The 23,928-nt window shown below is 31.6% G+C and overlaps 1 protein-coding gene across 1 annotated transcript; it reads left to right on the forward strand.

Annotated features, from left to right (window-relative positions):
* The first annotated feature begins 8,046 nt into the window (after positions 1-8,046).
* On the forward strand, positions 8,047-19,380 carry LOC101503139 (calcium-dependent lipid-binding protein-like). Its single transcript, XM_004510868.4, has 12 exons — positions 8,047-8,240; positions 8,385-8,496; positions 9,818-9,919; positions 10,143-10,193; positions 10,858-10,978; positions 15,586-15,707; positions 15,800-15,898; positions 16,725-16,805; positions 16,902-16,987; positions 17,623-17,848; positions 18,207-18,371; positions 18,770-19,380. Exons 2-12 carry the CDS (start codon positions 8,392-8,394, stop codon positions 19,118-19,120), a joined length of 1,509 nt encoding a protein of 502 aa, XP_004510925.1. The 5' UTR covers positions 8,047-8,240; positions 8,385-8,391; the 3' UTR covers positions 19,121-19,380.
* Positions 19,381-23,928: the final 4,548 nt, after the last annotated feature.

The raw sequence follows: 23,928 nt of genomic DNA on the forward strand, positions 1-23,928 counted from the left end.
TAAAATAAGTTTTCATAGTAGGTTAAATGAAGATAAAATACCGGGTTGGATCTGTTGTATTCCAACAACAAAAAATAGAATATATATATATATATATATATATATATATATATATTAGATAAAATATAATGTAGAGAATATAAAATATTTTTATTACACTATAAAATTTAAATGAAATTAACTAATATACTTTATTCAAAATTAACTAGTATTTTTAATTGATATATAATTAATTATTTGTACTTATATATAAATATATATAAAAGAATAATCCTATAAATACAATTCAAATAATAAAGTGTTACGAAAACATTTCATATATTTAAAGTTGGTCAATAGGGTTCGGATTTTTCTTAGGCCTCAAACTTATTTTTTGATTTTATTAATATAATCAATTTTATTAGTACTACCTTTATAGTCTCGTGATATAAATTTGACTTTCAAATTTTGTTATTAATTAATCTGTTTTGTTATTAGTTATTTTATATTTAATTTTTTTTAAAAAATATTTAAAGATTATTATTTATTGATTCGTCTTGGAATTAATTTGATGTCTTTTTTATTTCAACTTGTTTTTATTAAATTTGCTACTCGTCGAATTTAGTCGGATTAAAGAACGAATTAGAGTTTAAAAATTGATCCGACAAATATTAAGACGAGTAAAAGACACGTGAAATTCAATATAATTCGTCTTTTATACACTTTTTATTATTCAATGTATTTATTATTATTGTTTAATAAAATAAATATTAATTAAATTTAAAAGGCCTATAATTTCTTCGTTGTTAGTATTTAAAAAGTTTAATTTCAAATTTTGTTATAGGCCTATAAATCTTACTATAGCCCTATAGATTTATTAGGTTGAAAAAACTTTAAATGTTTATGAGTGGATTCAAACTTGTACTATGCGTTTTTCTATATTAAGTTGGTTTGAATTTCACCACTATTTTTCTTTGTGGAAAAAAGAAAGATTAGGTGCTGTGTCTCCCTCTTAAGATTCTATAATCCAAAGTGGGACCTAAATTGTCATTATGGAGTAATGAAATATTCTCGTTGTGTTATCTTGGATTTTTGTTGCGTAATCCCAACCTAACAAATGACAACACTGTCTTAAAAAAATGACACACGTCCTTCAATGTAATAAAAAGATATAGAAATTTACACTTCCTCACATGAGCTTGTTGATTAAGAAAATATAGCAAAAAAATAACTTATTTGAACTTGCAAAGCCACTTGCCAAATTAAAAAGAAAAAGGAAAGTATTGCCTTAATTAGTAGCAAAGCAACCTGCCACATATGACATGATGTTGAGCTTATCTTTAACTATAAATGGGATTACATTACATGTCCCAAAAAAAACTATAGAAAGGGACAAGAAACACAAATCCTATTACTTAGTTACTGGTAAATGTTCGACAAGAGAGTACACTAGCAACAACCAATTAAATGTTTTATAGTCATAGAAGATTTTCAATCACATCTCAATATCAAAATTTAAGATAATAAATTAACTTTTTTATTTTTATATACAATGTTTTGTTCGTATATAGTTGATGTAAGATTTTAATTATTTATAATTAAATCCAACAGTTAAAAGCCAAATATTAAATCTAAAGTATTACATTTTTATTTTTTATTAAAACTATTAGAAGGAGATAAATATAAATTTTTTCAATAAATATTAAGATTTTTTATTTTATTTTAAATTTGAGAACCTTGGATTCACATTAAATTTTTTATGTAAAATTAGTGACAAGTAAAAGTGAAAATTTAAATCCATTTGCTAATAATTTATTCAACAAAATCATTGCAAAATAATTTAAAGACGCATCTGTTTATGAAAAATATTAATTAAAATATTGTAAAATATATAATAACCATTTTTAAATACTAAAAATAAAGACATCTAGTATTTTGTTAATAAAATAATAAGTTATGAAAAAAGTTTATAAACACCGTTAACAATGAAAAGAGGAAGAAGAGAGACAACCACTCTAGGGTTTCATAATATAGAAATGTCTAAAATACCCTTACTACTAATATATAATAACATTATCTAACATCTCCCCCTCAAACTCACGATGCATTAACATGGAATATCGAGAGATTGTCAACTAAAAAACGGAAACGTTTAATGGAATGCATATTTGTGAACAAATCAACAATCTGTAAAGAAGAAGAGACAAACGGTAGAGTAATGGTTCCATGCTGAAGATGATGACGAGTAAGATGACAATCAATCTTAATGTGTTTGGTGCGTTCATGAAAGATCGGGTTGTGAGCAATTTGAATAGCACTCTTGTTACCGCAGTGCATCGGAGTTGGCTTAGAAAGAGAGATACCCATATCAGACAAAAGCCAACACAACCAAATTATTTCAGCGGTAGTGGATGTCATAGAACGATACTCAGCTTCTGTAGAGGAGCGAGAGACAATGTCTTGTTTCTTACTCTTCCAAGAAATAAGAGAGTCTCCAAGAAAGATACAAAACCCTGTGGTGGATTTACGATTTGTGGTGTCACCAGCCCAATCAGCATCAGAATAAGCTCGTAACTCTAATGAGGATGACGATGGAAAGAGAAGGCTTTGAAATTGAGTTTCTCGAAGATAACGAAGAATCCGAATAACTGTTGCTCAATGTACTATAGTGAGAGAGACAACAAACTGACTAACAACATGAACAACATAAGCAATGTCAGGTCTGGTAATCGTAAGATACACTAAGCTATCAACCAAAGTACGATACAAAGTGGAATCTGGTAAAGGAACATCATCCGAGGGAGCATATTTCACATTCAACTCAAGAGGAGTATCTACTGCTCTAGTATCAGAAAGACGAGCTTGGTCAAGAATATTGGAAATGTACTTGGATTGAGAAAGAAGGTAGCCTCTAGGAGAATAGGCAACTTCAATCCCCAAGAAATAGCGAAGAGTTCCCAAGTCTTTCATCTCAAACTGTTTGGCTAACTGCAATTTCAACTCATTGATTCTACTAACATCATCACCTGTAATAATCATATCATCAACATATAGAGAAAGCATAATGCGACCATAAGTGGTGGACCTTATAAACAATGCAGAATCATGTTCACTAGAGCGGAAACCAAGAGAACTGATCACAGTAGAGAATTTCTCAAACCAAACTCGAAGAGTCTGTTTAAGATCATATAGAGCCTTTTTTGACTTACATACTTCCCCTTGATTATGAGAAACTCCTTGTGGAGGGACCATATAGACTTCTTCATGAAGCTCACCATTTAAAAAAGCATTTTTGACATCCATTTGAGAAATATGTCATTGACGAATAGATGCAACTGCAATAAGAGCACAAATAGTGGTCATCTTGGCTACATCAACAAAAGTTTCTTCATAATTCATACCATATTATTGAGAGAAACCCTTAGCAACAAGACGTGCTTTGTAGCGCTCAACTGACCCATCAGACTTAGTTTTGATCTTGTATACCCAATGAGATCCAATAGCACGTTTTCTAGGAGGAAAAGGTACTAATTCCTAAGTATTAATTTTGTGCAATGCAGATAGTTCTTCTGCCATAGCCTGCTGCCAAAGAAGATAAAGAACATCCTCTTTATAGGAAGAGGACTCAAACAACTTGTGAATAGATGTTAAGAAAGAAACAAACGAAGTTGAGTAAGTGGAATAGACAAAATCAGGTAACTGAGATTTACGTTGACGAGAGGGGTAACGAGGAGGATCAACAATCGCAGGAGGTGGTTGGACAGCCGGGGGGACAAGAGGGATGTCATCATGTGGAATATTAGTATTTATCCTGCATTTCTCAACATTACAATCACTAGAAGCATAATCATTAGGACCAAACGGGTCAATATGGGTTAGCTCATAACTCTTAGTAATCTGAGAATCAGAGGAAATAGAGTAAAAAAGGGATGTGCTCAAGAAAAACAACACTACGAGATACATAAAGTTTTCTTACACGAGGATCATAACAACGACAACCCTTTTGATAATCCCTATAACCAAGAAAAACACACATGGCTGAACGAGAAGACAACTTACTGCGCTCTACTTGAGTGCGAAGAACAAAACAAGTAGAAGCAAAAAATTTCAAAGAATAGTAATCAGGGGTAGAAGCATACCATTTTTCAAAGGGAGACAAACCTGATATGTTAGATGATGGAATTCTATTAATAACATGAACAACAGTAAGAACTGATTCTCCCCAAAACTCACTAGGAACTGAAGCGAACAACAATGACGGTGTTTCCTTTCAACAACTCCATTTTGTTGAGGAGTATCAGTACAAGATGTTTGGTGGAGGGTGCCATCATAAGCAAGTAACTCGAAAAATTTATTAGAGGTATATTCACCATCTAAATCACAACGAAAATACTTTATAACAGAATTATGTTGAGTTTTGACCATTGCGCGAAACATATGATAAATGTCAAAAAATTCAGACCAATTTTTCATAAGATAAACTCAACAATTACGAGTGTAATAATCAATAAATGAAACATACTATCTTGATCCACCTTTGGTGAGAACCGGTGATGGACTCCAAACATCAGAGTGAACTAAATCAAATGGCGCATATGAAACGGAAACACTTTTACTAAACGGTAAAGCTGGAAGTGTGGCAAATTTACAACCACATTAATTTGTGATATCACAGGTTTGTAACTTTCCTAAGACTCTAGTAGAAGCCAAATATTTTAATCTAGAAGCAGAAACATGTCCAATGCGAGAATGCCATAAATAAAAACTAGAAGATAAGGAATTCAAGCAAAAACTAGATAATAAGTTAGCAATAGTTGTTAAGGCTACAATATCTGGGAGTCGCATGTCATCCAAAATAAAAAGTCTCCATGTCTATGACCTGTCCCAATCAGCCTCCCAGAATGTGGATTCTGCACACAACAAGAAGTGGAATAAAACATATCCGAATAACCGAGATCACATATTTGACTAACAGAAGCAAGACTCAAAGTAAGATTAGGAATATAATAAACATCAGAAAGAGACATGTTAGGTGTGGAGACAGAACCAACGCTTGCTAGTGGCATAAGAGTGCCATCAGCAGTCATAACCGACACAAACGAGACAAGTTTCACAGACACAAAAGATTTATCATCGTATGTCATATGATGAGATGCTCCAGAGTCAAGAAACCATATGGAAGGAGATATACCTGACATACCAGAGGAGTTCAAACCTTTAGAAGAAGTGGCATACATGACATGTGATTGAGTGGCAAGAAGTCTTTGAAGTTGTTTTGCAATACAGAGAATCAAATTCTCCAAACATAGAATGAACCAAACTTGAGTTAATAGGGTTACAATGAGTATATATACAAAAGAATATAAATGTCTAAAATACCCTTACTACTAATACATAATAATATTATCTAACAAACACTATACCATAAAAATAATTCTGTTGAAGCTTATCTAAACAAAAATTGAATTTAAAATCATATTTTGGGAAAATAAAAAAAAATAATTCTCTTTTAGTTCTCAATTTCTAAAATTAATGAAAATATTAATTACTACAATTTTTTTTATATAAGTATATAAAAACACATATGTTTAAAGTATGTGGTATTAATTGGACCTTTTAAACACCAAAATTAAATGAATAGTCATGATAATTTAATATCTCAATTTTATTTGTACACCAAGATATTTCTGTGTGTAAAAAGAAGATAACTGAAGTTCATTTAAATGATTGATCTCAATATATACTTTGTCATAAGTGCTTACTAAGAATCAAATTCTCCAAAAAAAATATGATTAAGGAATGTAATTTTTTTTTCAACAATCAATATTAATAGTTATAATATTACTATTATTTTGTTGAAAATAAAAAAGAATATGCGAACTCTTTATCAATTCATTCCCTAACTTCTCACCTCAATTCAATCAACCTTATATCACTTAACCTTGCATTAGCATCATCTTGGTTGGTACACAGTCACCTTCCTTGTTATTTATGACTATATATTACTATATCCAAACTACCGTTACTCAAAAAGTAAGCATCCACGTTAAGTTTTAAGGTGTTGTTCGGCGGCATGAATTGAGTCTCAATATTTTCCCATTTTACAATTAAGGAGATGGACACAAATTCAAATTAAAAATGTTTTAGTATACACTTATAAATCAAAAAAATAATTCAGAAATTATTTAATCACAATACTTAATCAATTTCATTTATATTTATGTGTAAGTCCAAATATTGTGCTCAAATAAATATTTCTCTTTGCGAGATAATATGTCTTTTTGCTAGATAGACCCTACCCAAGTGGCACCTTGACGTGTTTTCCTGGTTACCCATTTTGCTCTTCAATTAATAGTATCTCGATCTCTAAATATAATCTTGTAACTTGTTACTTTTTTATTAAGACATTTTTTTTAATTTTTCTGGTATTAATTATTTCTATTACCTATACTATATTTTTTTAATGTATTTTATAATTATTATTATTATAATAAAATTATAAATTAATTATATTTTTTTAAGTGTCAATTAGTATAGTAACATTGTCAATGAATATAATTTTACAAACAATTTTTTTTTTCTGTCCTCACAAACAACTTTATTAATTATATGATTTAATTAATAGGGTACATAAGAATCGAGATCAAATTTATAATGAATCAACCATTTAATCATTAAAATAATAGACACAGACAATATAGTCCTTTAAATTAATAAAATTTTGAAGTAATCATTTTTTTTGACTAATTTAAAATATTCATTCTTATTAAGAATCCTGGCTCACAGTAATAGTTTTTTATCCATTAATTTAGGATTCGTTTAGCATAAATTATAGTAAAAAAGTGATTTTAGCCTTTCATAATTTAAATAATTTTTGTTAAAGATTTTTAAAAAATTAAAAAATGTTTTGTAATTCTTTATTGTAATGAAAATAAATAAAAATTCTTAAATACAATTATTTAAAAATAAATAAATTATAACAAATAAACTCTTACAATTGTTTATTGGAACTAATGTCATTACCAATTTAAAAAATCATATTGTCATCTATAAAATCTAACTCAAATAACAAATGTTAATATTATTAAATTAAATATTTTATTATTGAATTAGTTATTAGATCTTCAAATTGAGAATGGTGATGCCAAATTCTTACTTAGCTGAAAAGTAAGGAACAACACATGGCTTGGTTTTTGCCCCCATAAATTTGGTTGGTATATTAGATATGAAAGGTCATTGTTAATGCAGCCAGAAAGAGACAAACTCTTTTTATTTTTTGAGACAAACTCCTTATGTCATGCTCCGATATCTCCCATATCAATCGGTCCAAACAGTCAAGATTCAATCAAGTCTTATAATTTTCCCCCAATTAATTCACATTATAATCATTTTTTCTCTTTCTTTCTTAACCTTTGATTTTCATAATAATAACTACTGTCTTGTAATTCAGAGTTCTTTTAATAAGAAACTAATGTCTGGTTAACATTCTTTCAGATTTTTTTTTGACGGCTGATGTTAATATCAGTCTTACAATTATTGTCATAATATTAAAAAATAATTAAAATAACTTATAAAATAATACTTTTTAATTATTACTCCTCAAATATAAATAAAAATTAATATATATTTAAAATATATTTTAACTATTATTCTCTCAAACATAAACAAAAATCAATATATATTTAAAATATATCTTAATTTCTGTTTATATTTGTTATTAGAAGGAGTAATATATTTTTCATTAGGAAAATGCTAACATTGTTAACTTAAATGTATTTTTTTTTAAATTAAAATATTAATACTGTTAATATTATTAATAATTTATTAAGAGTGAGATTGAACCCACAATCTTCTTATTCTTCGAATTTTTCACTTCAAGTCCAAAATCAATCTTATATATAATAATTAAGAAAATAAAAACTATAAAACTATAAATAAAAATCTGAAAATGCAAACAGTGTCTGAAATTGAATGTATGGAGTCCCTACCTACATGCTACAGCTAAGCCACAAAGGCATTAATGCTTTCTTTTCTTTTCTTCTTAATCTCGTGGACCAACTTAAGACTATATCAAAATCAAATCAAAATGTGAAACCACACATCACTGAAACAGACGTTAAAATCAAGAAATTTAACATTTTTACATCTTTCAAAACACACCCCACAACAACTCATAGCATTACAAAAAGAAAAAACTCTTTTTAATTTTTCCAACTTTTTTTGAAGAATCTCATTCCAACTGTGGTGTTCATCCTCTAAAGGTAAGAAATTAAGACCCTTTGACCCTTTGAGATTTTTTTCTTAAATTTCACGGAAAGTTTCAATTTTGGCTTGCCTTTGACTTTATTTAGCCAGTTTGAGTATTAAAGTTGTGTTTTTGATTTTTTTTTTACTTTTTGTTTCAGGGAAAAAATGGGTTTGATTTCTGGGATTTTTATGGGGATGGTATTCGGCATAGCATTGATGGCTGGATGGGCTCGTATGATTAGGTATCGAAGTTCCAAGCGAATTGCTAAGGTATGAATTGGCATCAAAGATTACTAGTGTTGTGCTGTTTCTTCTATTTGTTCATTTTGATTTTGCTTATCAATGTTTACAATTTAGTTTGGAATTGTGGATTTTAGTTTATTTTTGTCTTTAACACTCCGGTTTTGAGGGGAAAAAGGACCTGATAATCTGAAGTTCGGTCAAAAGGCAAGTAAAGTCTGGTGAAAGATTGATTTAGTCAGGGTTCGAACTCGGATACTATAGATTTGTCCTTGGCTACTTTAGTTCAATAACTTGTTTATTTTGGATTTTAGTTGATGAAATGAAATGTAATCAATTTGTGGTGTTTTGAAATTAAAAATGGGGTTATGGGATTGCTAATAATCCACTTGTAGATTTTAAGTAAAGATTATAGAATGAAACATGATGGCTCAAAACAAGCTTGTTGGAGAAGAGAAGTGAGTATGCTTTTGTGAAACAATTGGTTTTAGATCAAGAAACTTAGGAGATGATTCATCAATTAATTGCTGTCTTGCAGTAAAATGTAGAAGCAGAAGGATATAAGCAATACCTCTTGATTTTGAACTACTTTATTGCAGTAAAAGCAATCCACTACCCTCTACAATTTATGTAGTGTTTGGACCTGTAGACTGTACTGCACTAGGGGTGTTTGCAGATTAGAATGGATTAGGATTCGAGGGGAAAAATCATTCAATCTGATCCCTTCGGTTTTGTAATTTGATCATCCATCGGTTTGGTTTTAAAATAAAATCCAATCCAGTTTATTTCTTTTTGGATTGGATTGGTTGTTGGTTTTTGGTTTTCGATAGTTGTCTATAATATTTTGTTTTAGGGTCTTGCTAAGTACCCTAAGGGTACGGGTACTTGTTAAGAAATCAAAAGACGAAATTTTTTTATTGAAAAAAACATAATTTAAGCTTTGAAAAAGTTAAATACATAAATTTCTATACACTTTCAATAATAAATTTCTTACTTGGATCATTAACAAGTGTCACAAGGGCATTTTTTAGCATCTGCCTTTGTTTTATATGTTTTTGGAGAATTTTATTATGACCATAAAAAAGGTTACGTAAACCATAGTAGTCAATATATTATGGACACGTGTCTTGTGGTCAACAACTTCAGACTTCAAATAAAGTTTAGTAAGTAGTCATTTAGGATGAAAATTGTGTTTGAATACAATTTAGCTTACTAGTCACTTTCAAAATTCATTATGTTCAACTCAACTCAACTCACATCCTTAAGAGAAACTTTTAAAATTTAGCTCACATCATTATGTGGTTAAGTTTTCTCTTGTCTTAACATTTGTCATTGTTATTATGCTTTGCAGGCTGTTGACGTCAAACTCCTTGGATCCCTCAACAGAGATGATTTAAAGAAAATTTGTGGGGAAAACCTTCCTGAATGGATATCTTTTCCTGTATATGAGCAGGTATGAATTTTCCATTTCTATATGTTACCCGGCACTTGATTTTTATTTTTTAGACAAATGTTAGTGGTTAATTTGTTAGAGGGAGGGGAAATTTGTTAACACCAGGGATGAAACTCTGAATCTCCTTCTTAATACACCTTGAAGCTTATAGCTTTTATGTAGTGCACCTATTTTTTTGCGTAATTTTTCTGTTGTTGACTCTTTGTTGCACCGGCTTTTTCAGGTGAAATGGCTAAACAAACTCCTGAGCAAACTTTGGCCATTTGTAGCAGAAGTAAGTATGCCTGCTTTCTCATTTTGTGTATAACAATTTAAACCAGTTTATGTGATATTGATTTCTTGCAAGATTTATTTCGTATATTAGATCTTTAGAACTTAATGCTTACCTCATTTCTGTACTGTAGATGAGCATGTTATTTTACACAATATGTTGTAATGAAAATCAAATTGCTGATTTATTCTAATATTAAAAAATATTGCATCTAATACCTCATTTGTGTTGAAAAAATTTCCGGAAGTATTAGCTATCATGTGTTTATATGATTGTTGCTCTAGCAATTGCGATAAAGAAATATCAAATATGCATGTTCTCATCGTATCTTCGAAGAAATTAAGGTCCTGATTGAATAAACACTTAAGTTAAGTGCTTATAGTATAAGCGTTATCATATAATTGATTACATATAGCCAATTTATTTTCTTATAAGTTATAAGCTGTTTTGGAGAGCTTACTGAAATAAGTTGAAAACATTTTATTGACATCTATCATTAGTTGTTTCCATAAGTTCTCTGAAACAGTCTCACAAGAGCTTAGGTCAATTCAAGCAGACCCTAAATTCTTCATCTTTCAAGAATATATTTCTGTCTATGAGTATCATGAATGTAATTGGTTTACTTTAAATAGACGACTTGGTTGTGATGGATTTTGTTCACCATTAGGCTGCAACGATGGTGATCAAGGAAACTGTTGAACCTCTATTGGAAGAGTACAGACCTCCTGGAATTACTTCATTGAAGTTCAGCAAGCTGTCACTTGGAAATGTAGCTCCAAAAGTTGAAGGTATTATCAAACACTAGTGTTTCCTTTGCACATTATGATTCTTTTTCCTAGCAAAATAATAAAAGTATGCATGTAAGCATCAAGTAATAACTTTGGTGTAGCAGAAGATAGCTATATACAACCTCAGTCCCTATATGTAAGACCCTTTTGGCCAAATTACGAGAATTAAGAAAGGTGATAGTATTAAATTTGTTAAGAATTGAAATTGTTTTTACAAGTTTTCCCTTCAAAAGAGAGAATTAGTTAATGTTTCTGTCATAGTATTTATTGTTGATTGCAGAAAAAGATGTAAATTAATTAGGAGTATGTTAGTGAAGAAATAATTAATGCAGTTGAAAATTCAAAGAGGGTCTTATATAAAGGGACAAATAAAATTCTCAAGAGGGTCTTACATTTAGGGGCGGGGGTAGTAACATGGACTACTCGTGCTCGAATTCAATCCTCACCAATTTAGGTTGCAAAAGATAGCAATAAATACTATAAAGGATAAACTTAGAAAACAATACTAGTTGTTAATAAATTTAATGCTACTCCAACTTTCTTAATTTCCTTTGTTGAATAAGAGAAAATGAGAGATATATGGTGAAACCGTGTGTCTGAACTACACAACGGAGTCGGTTTTATATAGGCTCAAGGCAATAAATACAAAAATAAATATAAGAGATATTATCCCTATTTACATAGTATGTAATAAATATAAATATATTTTCAACACTCCCCCTCAAGCTGAAGCATATAAATCATATGCACCAAGTTTGTTACATATATAACTGATTCGAGGACCTCTTAGGGACTTAGTGAATACATCTGCCAATTGATAATTGGAATTAACAGAACTAGTGGTGATGTCGCCTGATTCAATCTTCTCCCTTACAAAGTGACAATCTATCTCAATATGCTTGGTCCTTTCATAAAAAACCGAATTAGAGGCAATGTGCAATGCTGCTTGATTATCACAGATTAATGTCATTTGTGTTGCCTCTTCAAATTGAAGCTCTTTGAGTAACTATTTCAACCAAATGAGCTCACAGGTCACTAATGACAGAGCTCTATATTCAGCTTCAGCGCTAGATCTTGCAACTACACTTTGTTTCTTACTCTTCCAAGATATTAAGTTTCCTCCAACAAGTATACAATACCCAAAAGTGGATCGCCTATCAATGGGTGAGCCTGCCCAATCGGCATCTGAATAACCAACTATATGAGTATGTACTCTGTTTTCGTGAATTAGACCTTTTCCTGGAGCACCTTTAATGTATTTCAAGATTCGTATCACAGCATCCCAGTGTTCTTGACAAGGAGAGTTTAAGAATTGGCTTACCACACTGATTGCAAAAGAAACGTCTGGACGAGTGACTGTGAGGTAGTTTAATTTACCAACCGATCTTCTGTATCTCCCTGAATCTGAAAATGGTTCTCCATGATTAGGTAGAAGTTTGACATTTTGATCCATAGGAGTGTCAACTAACTTGGCATTCAATAAACCTGTCTCTTCAAGAATATTCATGACATATTTCCTTTGTGAAATTACTAAGCCGTCCTTAGATTGGGCTACCTCAATACCCAAGAAGTAGCGGAGCTTGCCAAGATTTTTAGTTTGAAACTGATGAGATAAACATTGTTTCAACTGGAGTATGCCCTGCTAACCACTACCAATTATGATCATATCATCTACATAGACAATCAAGTAAATGCACCCTTGGGTTGAGTGGCGATAGAAAAGAGAATGATTGACTTCACTTTGAATCATACCAAATTGTTGTACTACTGTGTGAAATCTGCCAAACCAAGCTCGAGGAGACTGTTTAATACCATAGAGAGACCTCTGAAGTCGACAAACCATGGTAGATGACCCCCCTTGAGCAACAAACCCAGGTGGTTGCTCCATATACACTTCTTCAAGGTTACCATGCAAAAAAACATTTTTAATGTCAAGTTGGTGCAGAGACCGATGTGTGATGGCTGCAATAGAGAGGAGTAGTCTAATAGAGGCCATCTTAGCCACAGGGGAGAAAGTATCACTGTAATCGAGGCCAAAAATTTGAGTGTACCCTTTTGCCACCAAACGAGCTTTAAAACGATCAATCTTACCATCAAGACCAACTTTCACCGTATAAAGCCAACGGCATCCTACTAAAGACTTTCGAGATGGTAAAGGAACCAATTCCCAGGTATCACTACTCGTGCACACATCTCATCAATCATTGCTTGTCTCATCTCTGGGTGGGATAAAGCTTTACTTGGAGATTTAGGAATAGAAACAGAAGACAGGGAAGACAAACAAGTATAATGCAAAGGAGAAAGACGATGGTAACTCAAACCAATGTATTGAGGGGATGGATTACGAGTAAGACGTATACCTTTACGAATAGCAATAGGAATATCAAGGGTCGGATCCGATAAAGAAGGAGGTGGCAGCGAAGGAGCGTCTGGAATGACCTCGATATCAAGAACAGGTGTAGGGACATGTACAACCGATGGTGGTTGATGACGACGTTATGCTTGAAGAGGTTGGACAGTTGGAGGATCCACAAGAGGAGTCTCAAGTGGGACAACAGGAGGGGCCACCAAAGGTGTCTGAGGTGGGACATACATAATAGGCTCTAGTGGTAAAAGAGAAGGTAAAACAGACTCTGGTAGGTCCACAGGAATAGTTGCAGACAAAGAATCAGAAAGTGACTCATAATATGTAACAGACTCAAAAAATGTGACATCAGCTGATATGAGATATCGTCCAAGAGTAGGAGAATAACAACGATAACCTTTTTGGGACCGATGATAACCAAGAAAGACACATTTTAGTGATCGAGCTGAAATTTTGTCAAGACCAGGAGTGAGATTGTGGACAAAACATGTAGACCCAAAGACACGAGGAGGAAGTGAGTGAAGAGGGATACGAGGGAAGAGGATCGAATGAGGGACTTTGTTATCAAGAACAGACGAAGGCACACGATTTATAAGATAGCACGCCGTTAGAACAACATTGCTCCAAAAGCAAGATGGTAGTTACCATGAAGAAGGAGAATCCAAGTGGTTTCAATAAGATGCCGATTTTTGCGTTCGGTACCCCATTTTGTTGAGGTGTATGAGCACAAGATGTTTGATGAAGAATGCCGTTAGATGCCATAAAATTTTGAAATTGATGGGACAAATATTCACGGGCATTATTACTGCGCAAAGTGCGAATAGATACACCAAATTGAGTTTTAATTTCCTTATAAAATTGTTCAAAAATAGAAAATAATTCAGACTTATTTTTCATTAAAAATAACCACATACAATGGGAAAAATCATCGATAAAGGTAACAAAATATCTAGACTCAAGAGTGGAAATAATACGAGAAGGACCCCAAACATCTAAGTGAACTAAAGCAAATGGGGAAGAAGCTCGTTTATTAGCTTGATTAGGGAAATGACTACGAGTGTGTTTCCCTAACCGACACGACTCACAATTTAAGCTAGATAATTTGGTTAGATTAGGTACTAACTGTTGAAGTTTGGGAAGACTTGGATGACCTAACTGAGCATGTATCGTAAGAGGAGAATCTGTGGTAGGGCATATTGTTGATGGGTTTGAGAGATAATAAAGGCCATTAGACTCATCCGACACCAATTTGTCGTTCTGGTATTCGATCCTGCAAAGTAACATTGCAATTAGTAAATGTGACAACACAATCATGAGTACAAGTCAATCGACTGATATAAATTAAATTAAATGGACATCCAGGCACATAAAGGACAAATGTAACTAATAGAGTAGGGAGAATTTGGACAATGTCAATCCCTTGAGACTGTGTTTGGGAACCATTGGCTGAGACTATCCTAGGTAAATAACCAGAAGTTGTGAGAGAGGAGAAAAGAACCTTATTACCAGTGATGTGGTCAGATGCACCAGAATCGAGAATCTATGGGCTATGAGAAGGTGAGATGCAAACAGGTGAATTACCATTTTGTGCGGCCGAAACAGTGGAACTCGAGTTCTGACAATACTCTACCCACCGAAGAAAATCTTCATAAGTAGCCATAATCAATAATAAGCAATTACCTAAAACCAGCAGCGAAAGATTTTTTTTGGTGCAATAAACAGTACCGCGCATGATGAACAGTTTCGGCGCGATGAACAGTACTGCGACTGATCTGCTGAAAAATAAACGAAAAACTACAAAGAAGGGGTAAACCGGAATTGGGACACGAGTTACCGAAAAAAAAAATCTCACCGAATGACAGTGGGTCCCGGGGTAATCACGGTATAGGGTTGTCTCTCTTAATAGGCTCTAGATACTATGTTGAATAAGAGAAAATGAGAGACATATGGTGAAACCGTGTGCCTGAACTACACAACGGAGTTGGTTTTATATAGGCTCAAGGCAATAAATACAAGAATAAATATAAGAGATATTATCTCTATTTACATAGTATGTAATAAATATAAATATATTTTCAACATCCATGATTTAGTTAATGTGGTTCTATATTTAGGGAAAAAGGTAGTTTGCAAGTGCAATATATCATAGAACCCTTGTGTTTCTTACCCTGTCAAGTTTTCTATTAAATCCTTTTTCGTATGAAAAAAAACTTACGTGTGCATAATTTCACCATCCATACAGGTATTCGTGTGCAGAGTCTTACCAAAGGTCAAATCATAATGGACATAGATTTCCGCTGGGGTGGCGATCCGAGTATTATTTTGGCTGTTGAAGCTGCACTTGTTGCATCGATCCCTATTCAGGTATATACTTAGTTAATATTTTTCTGTTGAATATCATCACGTCCCTTTTCTATATTTTGTCAAAATTTGATTTTTATTGCCTTTTGGTTCAGTTGAAGGATCTAAAAGTTTTCACCATTATCCGTGTTATATTCCAACTTGCTGAAGAGATCCCTTGCATTTCCGCTGTTGTCGTTGCTCTACTCGCTGAGGTAATCATTAGGGGACAGTGGAGGCAAATAATAATATTAGTTAGTATGCGAAGGCATGAAATTGCATATTTCTTAAGATTGTTAAAAGCTATGTAATTTCTTGCATTTGGTTTGCTTATTTACTTGATGTTGCATGTGCATGTTGTCACTATAAGATAGGATTGTTGTGGCTTTTTTTTTCCTCATATTTCTATAAGAAAAAAATTGTGTATTATTACATAGACACTGATTGGTAGAATTCAAAACCAAAAAAGTGGATAATAAATCTCTTCACATTAAACACATCAATTTCATTTGAATATCAGCTTCATTGGACCTAAGTGATGAAGTTAGGACCATTATTTGGACCATGCACTATTCATTCATTATGTGAATAGGGGGATGCAATCTTTTATAGGGCCCGTTTGTTACAATTTCTTTTTGAAAAAGTAACCACTTTTAAAAAATTTCATTTGTTTGTTGCAGATTTAAAAAAAAACGAGAATGCGAAAAAAAATCTAAAGTTTGTTTCAAATGAGAAGTTATTTTGAGTAACTTATTCTTTTAAAAAATGATCTTTATTATAGTAAATTAACACAACAACTTCTGCTTTTTATTTTTAAAAAGAATCACTAAAAAGTAATTTGTTAATTATTGAATACCAAAATAAGTTTTTTTTTATAACGATTCCATAATTAAACAGTTCATTCATCTCTTAGCCAAAATTGATATTCTAATTTAATGTTTGAAATCTTTTATCATCCTTGCCAAATACATGATTCCATGTTAGCTGATTAATTTTTCACAACTTTGGAATCACTGACTTTTTCTGTTAAAATTGAATCAGCCGAAGCCGAGGATCGATTATACTCTGAAAGCTGTTGGTGGAAGTTTGACTGCTCTTCCTGGAATTTCAGATATGATTGATGTGAGTTCTGTCATATTTGTTTAGTTCTTTCTCTATACTGTATATGCTTAACATTTGTAATAACACTAATTATATTTTTACTTAACCGTTTTGTAGGATACTGTGAACACAATTGTTACTGATATGCTCCAATGGCCACATAGGATTGTTGTTCCACTTGGCGGTATACCTGTTGATACTAGGTAAGTATGAATAATTTCACGACAAATTTCGACAACAATTTGGATGGTTAGCACAGTTCAAATATGTGGTTAATCACGTTTTGTAGATGGTTAATGAATAAAACAAGGTGTCACAACTCATTAAACCATCAACAAATGTAATTAACCATGATTTTGAACGTGATTAACCACAATTATTAGGTGTTAAAAATATATATGATATCCATTAACCATCCCAATTATGTTCAAATACATGATTTTCTGGTGTTCAAAATATACATGATATCTATTTGTTTAAATATGCGCTGAAAATTGCGGTTAATAACATTCAAAATCGTGGTTAATTGTGTTCAGTAGATGATGATTAATGAGTTGCAACACTTTGTTATATCTATTAACTGTCCACTAAACACAATCGACAGTGAATTTAGACTGTATTAACCATTCAAATTATTGTAAAAAAATAGTCTCACTTTGTCTCGAAATAACAAATCTCTTGTTTTTTTTATATCTTTCTAATTGAAGATGACAACATGATTGTGTATGTTACTACTATATCTCACTAACATCAAATTGAAATTTTATACTAATATTCAATCATTTTTAATCTCTTTTAGTCAAACATTTGAGTAGCTTTTTGGTTTTCTTTCTTGCAGTGAACTGGAGCTTAAACCCCAAGGAAGTCTTAAAGTGACTGTAGTGAAAGCGACCGATTTAAAGAATATGGAAATGATTGGAAAATCAGATCCTTATGTAGTTTTGCATATTCGACCGTTATTCAAGGTTAAAACCAAGGTTATTGATAACAACTTGAATCCTGTTTGGGATCAAACATTTGAGTTGATTGCAGAAGACAAGGAGACTCAGTCACTCACTCTTGAGGTTTTATGCTGCTCTCTTCTTTTCCTCCTTTCGTAAGGATATGTTGTGATCTATGACATACAGACAATGCCCGTGTCTTTTATTTATTTTAATTTAGACACCTTGCACTAGTGATCGACACGTGTCAGATACTGGGACACGTATAACAAAGCAAGTGTTTGTGCTTCATAGTACTTCCAATCATATCTCACATGATGTCACTTCTTGAAATATCTTAACAAATATCTATGCAATGAGACATGATTGGCTGACAGAGTAAAACATTTATATACAATCTGTGCATAGTCATTAAACTCTTGTTTATGTACCTTCGTTGATTTAATAGAGTAACAAATTATTTTTGTGACTCTCCTAATAGGTTTTTGATGAAGACATTGGGCAAGATAAGAGATTGGGAATTGTACAATTACCCCTTATTGACCTGGAAGCACAAACTGAAAAGGAGATTCAATTGAGGCTGCTATCGTCACTCGATACACTCAAGGTGAAAGATAAGAAGGATCGAGGAACCTTGACATTAAAGGTATATATGAAATGATGTATATAGTATATATAGGTTTTGATGAAAAGTGAGGAATGAAATGATTTCGGAGGAGATAAAATTGATTCCAAAGGAGTATAATTGACATTTGATTCCATTTTTGGAGGAGTCAAAATTGATGATTCTAGAGGTTTAGAATGGATTTTGACATGCAATTTTTCTGGAGTAGAATTGATTTTAACTTGATGCTAGAATTTATATTTTTTGCTTCTAGAATTGATTTTTAGCCTCAAATTTATCATTCAACTCACTTTTAAATGAACTTATTCAAGCATAAATTATTTTACCTTCAATTCACTTTTAGCCAGAATCAATTCATTCAAAATCAATTTTTACCACTGTAGAACCAAACGCAAACTTAATAACGGTTGGATTTTCAGGTCTTTTATCACCAATTTAACAAAGAAGAGCAATTGAGCGCACTAGAAGCAGAAAAACAGATATTAGAACAAAGGAAGAAACTAAAAGCGGAGGGAGTCATAGGAAGCACAATGGATGCACTCGACGGAGCAGTGTCTGTGGTAGGGTCAGGTGTTGGACTTGTTGGTAGCGGTGTTGGCGCTGGAGCCGGGCTCGTTGGAAGTGGTCTCGGAGCCTTTAGTAGCGGACTTACAAAGGCAGGAAGGTTTATGGGAAGGACTATAACAGGTCATAGTGGCTCAAGAAGGAGTGGTTCATCTACTCCAATCAATAATCCACAAGAAAATGGTGGTGGTGCAAAGCCTCTTTAATTCTTATATATGTATAAATGCTAAAGTAATGAATTGAATGGACTTTGTAGGTTCAACCTTTGTAAATTATGTTTGACTTGTATGTGTAATATTAATAGATTGTAAACATTTCTTATTTATTGCAAATCAATGTGATTTGAAACACACTAAAAAGTGTTGCCCAAACTATTGGAGATTTCGAGTATTGACCTTGTGTGTGAATTTGTTTATATTAGTATAACACTTTTTAAAGTAATGAATTTGATTAGCTATTTAAAGTTTGTTGAATTTGTTTATATTAGTATACAATTGCATATGAAAGTTATAATGGATTGGACCTGGATCTTCTATAGAGAATCCACTGCTTTACATACATTATTATTTGTGTAACAATGCCAAAATACCTAATTGGATAGTTTAAAAGTCACCTTAAAAAGATTAATGTTATATTTTAATGCCGTTGTAAAAAGAGGGCATGACAAACACTTCAATGTAAACAAATATCAAATTTATCAAATATTTGATATAAGCCTTTAGGTCATTTATTAGTTACTAGCTTCTACTCTAGTCTCTGGCAATTCTTGTTTTTTTGTTCACATGTTTCACTTGCTTGGCACTATAATCTAGATATTGTTCATTTACTCCCAATTATTACATCGGACTGCAACAATTCCATTGATGGAGCAGCATACAGCCACTTTAAAATAATTTATACCATCTACATTGAGACGAAATCAGTAGAGCCTAGTTCCAAAAAAAAAAAAAAAAATAGATATAAATGAATTGAAAAAAATAAAAATTCAATAGGTTTTGCTGGATTCAATCCAATATGTACATTAAAATCATAGTGATTCCTACGTCAAGTATTGGGTTTCATGTCTCAATTAAGAGGAGTGATGTAAATAATAGGCTCAACATCTCGATAAATTCTTTTGTTCAAATTATGTTGCAGTTCACACATATTAATAAAGGTAACAAATACACCAATAGTTAATAATTTTATTTTTTAGTGACAATCAATTAAATTCATTAGAAATATAAGTTAATAATTCGCTTCAACTTTGCAGTTGAGACAATAACTTGATTGATTTAAGTTCAATATATTGAATTTTAAGAGACACATTCACTTTTCTTTATTCTCATCGAATTGATATCAATTGTGTTATTGTTTCTATCGTAAAGATCAAGAGTGTCATTAATTTATATTTTTAAAAATGTGTCGTCGATATTGTTAGAATTTTAGATTATTTTTAAGCATTATTAGTTTGCGGTATATCACTTACATGTATAATTTATCTAAAATTTAATGACTTTTCTTTAGCGAAAAAAAAAATGGTGCATAGGATATCACTAGCATGAGCCATTCCAACTAAATTTGCACCTCCAACTCTAGTAATCCTCTAGCACTAAATATTATTAATAATAATAAAAAAAAAAGTGAGGCAAGGGGACAAGAATTAAACTCAAGCACATCTACGAAATAAAAGGAGAGTTAACATTCCCTTAATCATGGCTGAAAATTTTGTATTAGCCAATAAATCAGCGCAATAATTTTTCTCTCTAAAAATATGCAAACAATGAAACCTCGTTTGGGAGGTAATATTAAATACAAGTTTTCCACCTATTTTGAAGACTCCTTGAGACAAATTGAGATTTATAAAAAGCAACAATAACAAAACTTGAATTGCATTATAATTAAAGATTATGCCACCCTTTCTCAAAACCTATCCCAATTGCCAATAAAGCGCCCATAAGCTACACAAATAAAGCATTATGAGTATGTAGAGACATTGTGAAACACCCAAGAGAAACAAAACTATGATATTTGAAAAGACCACCACAAGTCGAAAGTCCGATGCTACCTTTAGAAGCTTCATTTGTATTACACTTAATCATGTAGCAAGAAGGGGGCTACCGGACGACCTAAATAATCCTCAAAACTTTTGGTAAGTGACATGTGGCAGAGAAGTTACGCGGAATAATATATGTGTTGAGAGCTAAAGTTTCCGAACAACGACACATTAGAAATAATCAAAGAAATTGTCTGATGAAGATGAATGTCCTTGTTGAAAAATCTAGCTTGATTATGAGAAAACCAAAAGCACCATAATACATTAAATACAACAAGTCAACAAATATGATGACATCTTGTAACATCCCACTTTTTGGGACATCATCTCGAAATACTAAGTTAAATAAGATTTCATTTTTTTAATGAAAATGTTTTAATCCTCGCGCAAATAAAATACATAATCACACACAAATTTAACCAACCAATTGATAATTAATTAAAAATTCTCAAGTTTTAGATTAAAAAATGTCACACCAGAATAGAAGGATAATAACTGGTATGAACTAGAGTCTAACAGAAATAAAGTCCCTAAAGCTGACCACCACTATCCATCTTAGAAATTAAAGGAAATACTTCGTCTATTCATCCGAAAACCCCTACGTTTGCGAAGGCAAATTGGGGATGTCACCTGCCAAATGTAAATGTCATCTCCAAATAACAAACACAGAGCAAATAGACATGCATATATAGTTGTTATAGCAAAATATAAATAATCATATACTTCATTTAACAGTTAAAAATCACAAAGCACCAAGATACAAATCAACCAAAATGCAGGAATCCTATTTATTAGACTATATGTCAATGCATGATTCTGGAATATCACCACCTTGTAGAGCAAAGAGTCCCACCATTGGACAATATCCCACCATTGGACAAATACTCTTCAGAATTTCATGTTCAGTACTCCACCGTTGAATATTCTTCTGAATCATGTTGCCTTTGCGATGAACTGTCGTCACGTACTCGTGACTAAGTTTAGGCCACCAATGCATGCATGAATGTCATCGCCTTAGTTAGTAACAAAATAGATCACTCAACTAGAACGTCCAAGACCATTCAACATTGTCCTAAACCAACCTAGCTTAGACACAAGGTCATCACCTTGAATAATCACCCAATACCAATCAACATATGCAAATCATTTAATCTCATAATATCATTCATAAACATGTAATTCATATAACACATATTTTGAAGATAACATACAACCAAAGCCAATACATAACATCATAGTATATTTATATCACGTATAATTCAAGTAGGAAAGCGAATGGAGTGATGCCCTTACCGTTACCAAAGTTATTTCTAGAATTATGCTTCACAAACTCTTGTCTCACTCGTTTCACACCTTCAATTAAGTAATAATTATCTTAATATTTAATTTATATATCAGCATCCACACAATTGTCTCATAAAAATCATAACTTTAACTTTCTAAAGGGATAACTATAACAACAACTTTCAACACATTCATTATTTCTAGAAAAAAAATCATTATATTTAACATCAATAAGGTTTCTAAAAATTTCTTCAAAAATTAACCTATCACAACAAAGCAATAAAGCCTACAAATGAAAAACAAGAAGAAGAAAACACCAAAAACTTGCTTCTGTGCGAGTACGATTTCTCCATCTGATCTGAACGTCGTTTCGTCAATCCGATCGTCGAAAACGAAGACCTGAACGTTGCGAACTTGCTGTCCAAAAATTAGTTTGATCCAACGGTTAACGAATACGCAATTGATGTTTTTTTGAGATTGATTTAACAAAATTGGAAATAGGGTTACTCATCTCTTTGCTCTTTTGGTGGTTGCCTTTTCTATCAAGATAGTCTCTTTTTTTTTTTTTTTTATTAACCTAATTGTAATTTATACTCCCTAGCTACTAGTAACTAGTCATGACATATGGGTCACGCCCATTTAACATGATTCCTTCCCATTTTTATTATTTTTATTGTTATTCTTTTAACAACCAAACAAAACAAAATATGACACTACTATTATTATTAATTTATTAGTTATACGGAGACATTATTTAGTTTATTTCTTTATTTATTTTATTTTTAACCAAAATTAGCGACATATAGAGTCAAATTAAATAATAACATATGCACTGCAAAAATAATAATTAAAATTAATATAAAATCTAGTAATTACTTAATAAAATTAAATGAGGAAAATGCATCTCATTAACTATTAATAATGGGAAAATGCAGATCTTACACATCTCACACTTGAGTGCTCCAATTAAACATGCAGACCTACAAAACTGACAAAAGACTACATGCAAACAAATTAGTCAACCAAAATCGTTGTGCAAAGGAGCCGTCAAAGAAAAGACGTTGAGTTAAAAGATCTCTAACAAATAAAATATAGGTCAAATTACTTTTTTGGTCTTTAAGTTATTTTTAGATTTCATTTTGGTCTTTTGAGTTTTTTTCGTTTTATTTTGATCATTTAAATTATATATAAACATTAAACACTTTAGTCGTTTAAACCTCTTTGATTTCATTTTAGTCCTTTGAATTAAAAATGTTACACACTTTAGTCTTTAAATTACAAACATCAAACACTTTGGTCTCTTAAGTTAAAAACATTAAACCTTAATAGATATGATTAAATTGTCTAATATTTATAATTAAATGGAACAAAATATCTAATGTTTATAACTAAATAAACTAAAATGTTTATAATTTAAAAGACTAAAATAAAATTAAAAAATTAAAAAATCAAAATATTTAAATTATATAACTTAACAATTGAAAACAAAAACAAATGTTAAAAGATCATAATAAAATTTAAAAATAACATAAACGACTAAAAGTACATTCTCACATTAAAATATTTATTCGAAATTTATATTACCTCAGATAAAAGATAAAAAAGGTTGAAAAGTTATTGTCATAGAAAGAAACAAGGACAAAGGGCCATAAAATTATGAGCAGGAATTGAAATTTGTGACCTTCTCTGAATCTT

This window comes from Cicer arietinum, chromosome 7 (assembly GCF_000331145.2).
Source record: "Cicer arietinum cultivar CDC Frontier isolate Library 1 chromosome 7, Cicar.CDCFrontier_v2.0, whole genome shotgun sequence".
Taxonomy (NCBI): Eukaryota; Viridiplantae; Streptophyta; class Magnoliopsida; order Fabales; family Fabaceae; genus Cicer; species Cicer arietinum.

Coding starts and splice junctions, on each gene's coding strand:
- LOC101503139 (XM_004510868.4), top strand. CDS start 8,392: ATGGGTTTGATTTCTGGGATTTTTATGGGGATGGTATTCGGCATAGCA. Junction 8,497..9,817: donor GTTCCAAGCGAATTGCTAAG/GTATGAATTGGC, acceptor TATGCTTTGCAG/GCTGTTGACGTCAAACTCCT. Junction 18,372..18,769: donor GAGGAACCTTGACATTAAAG/GTATATATGAAA, acceptor TTGGATTTTCAG/GTCTTTTATCACCAATTTAA.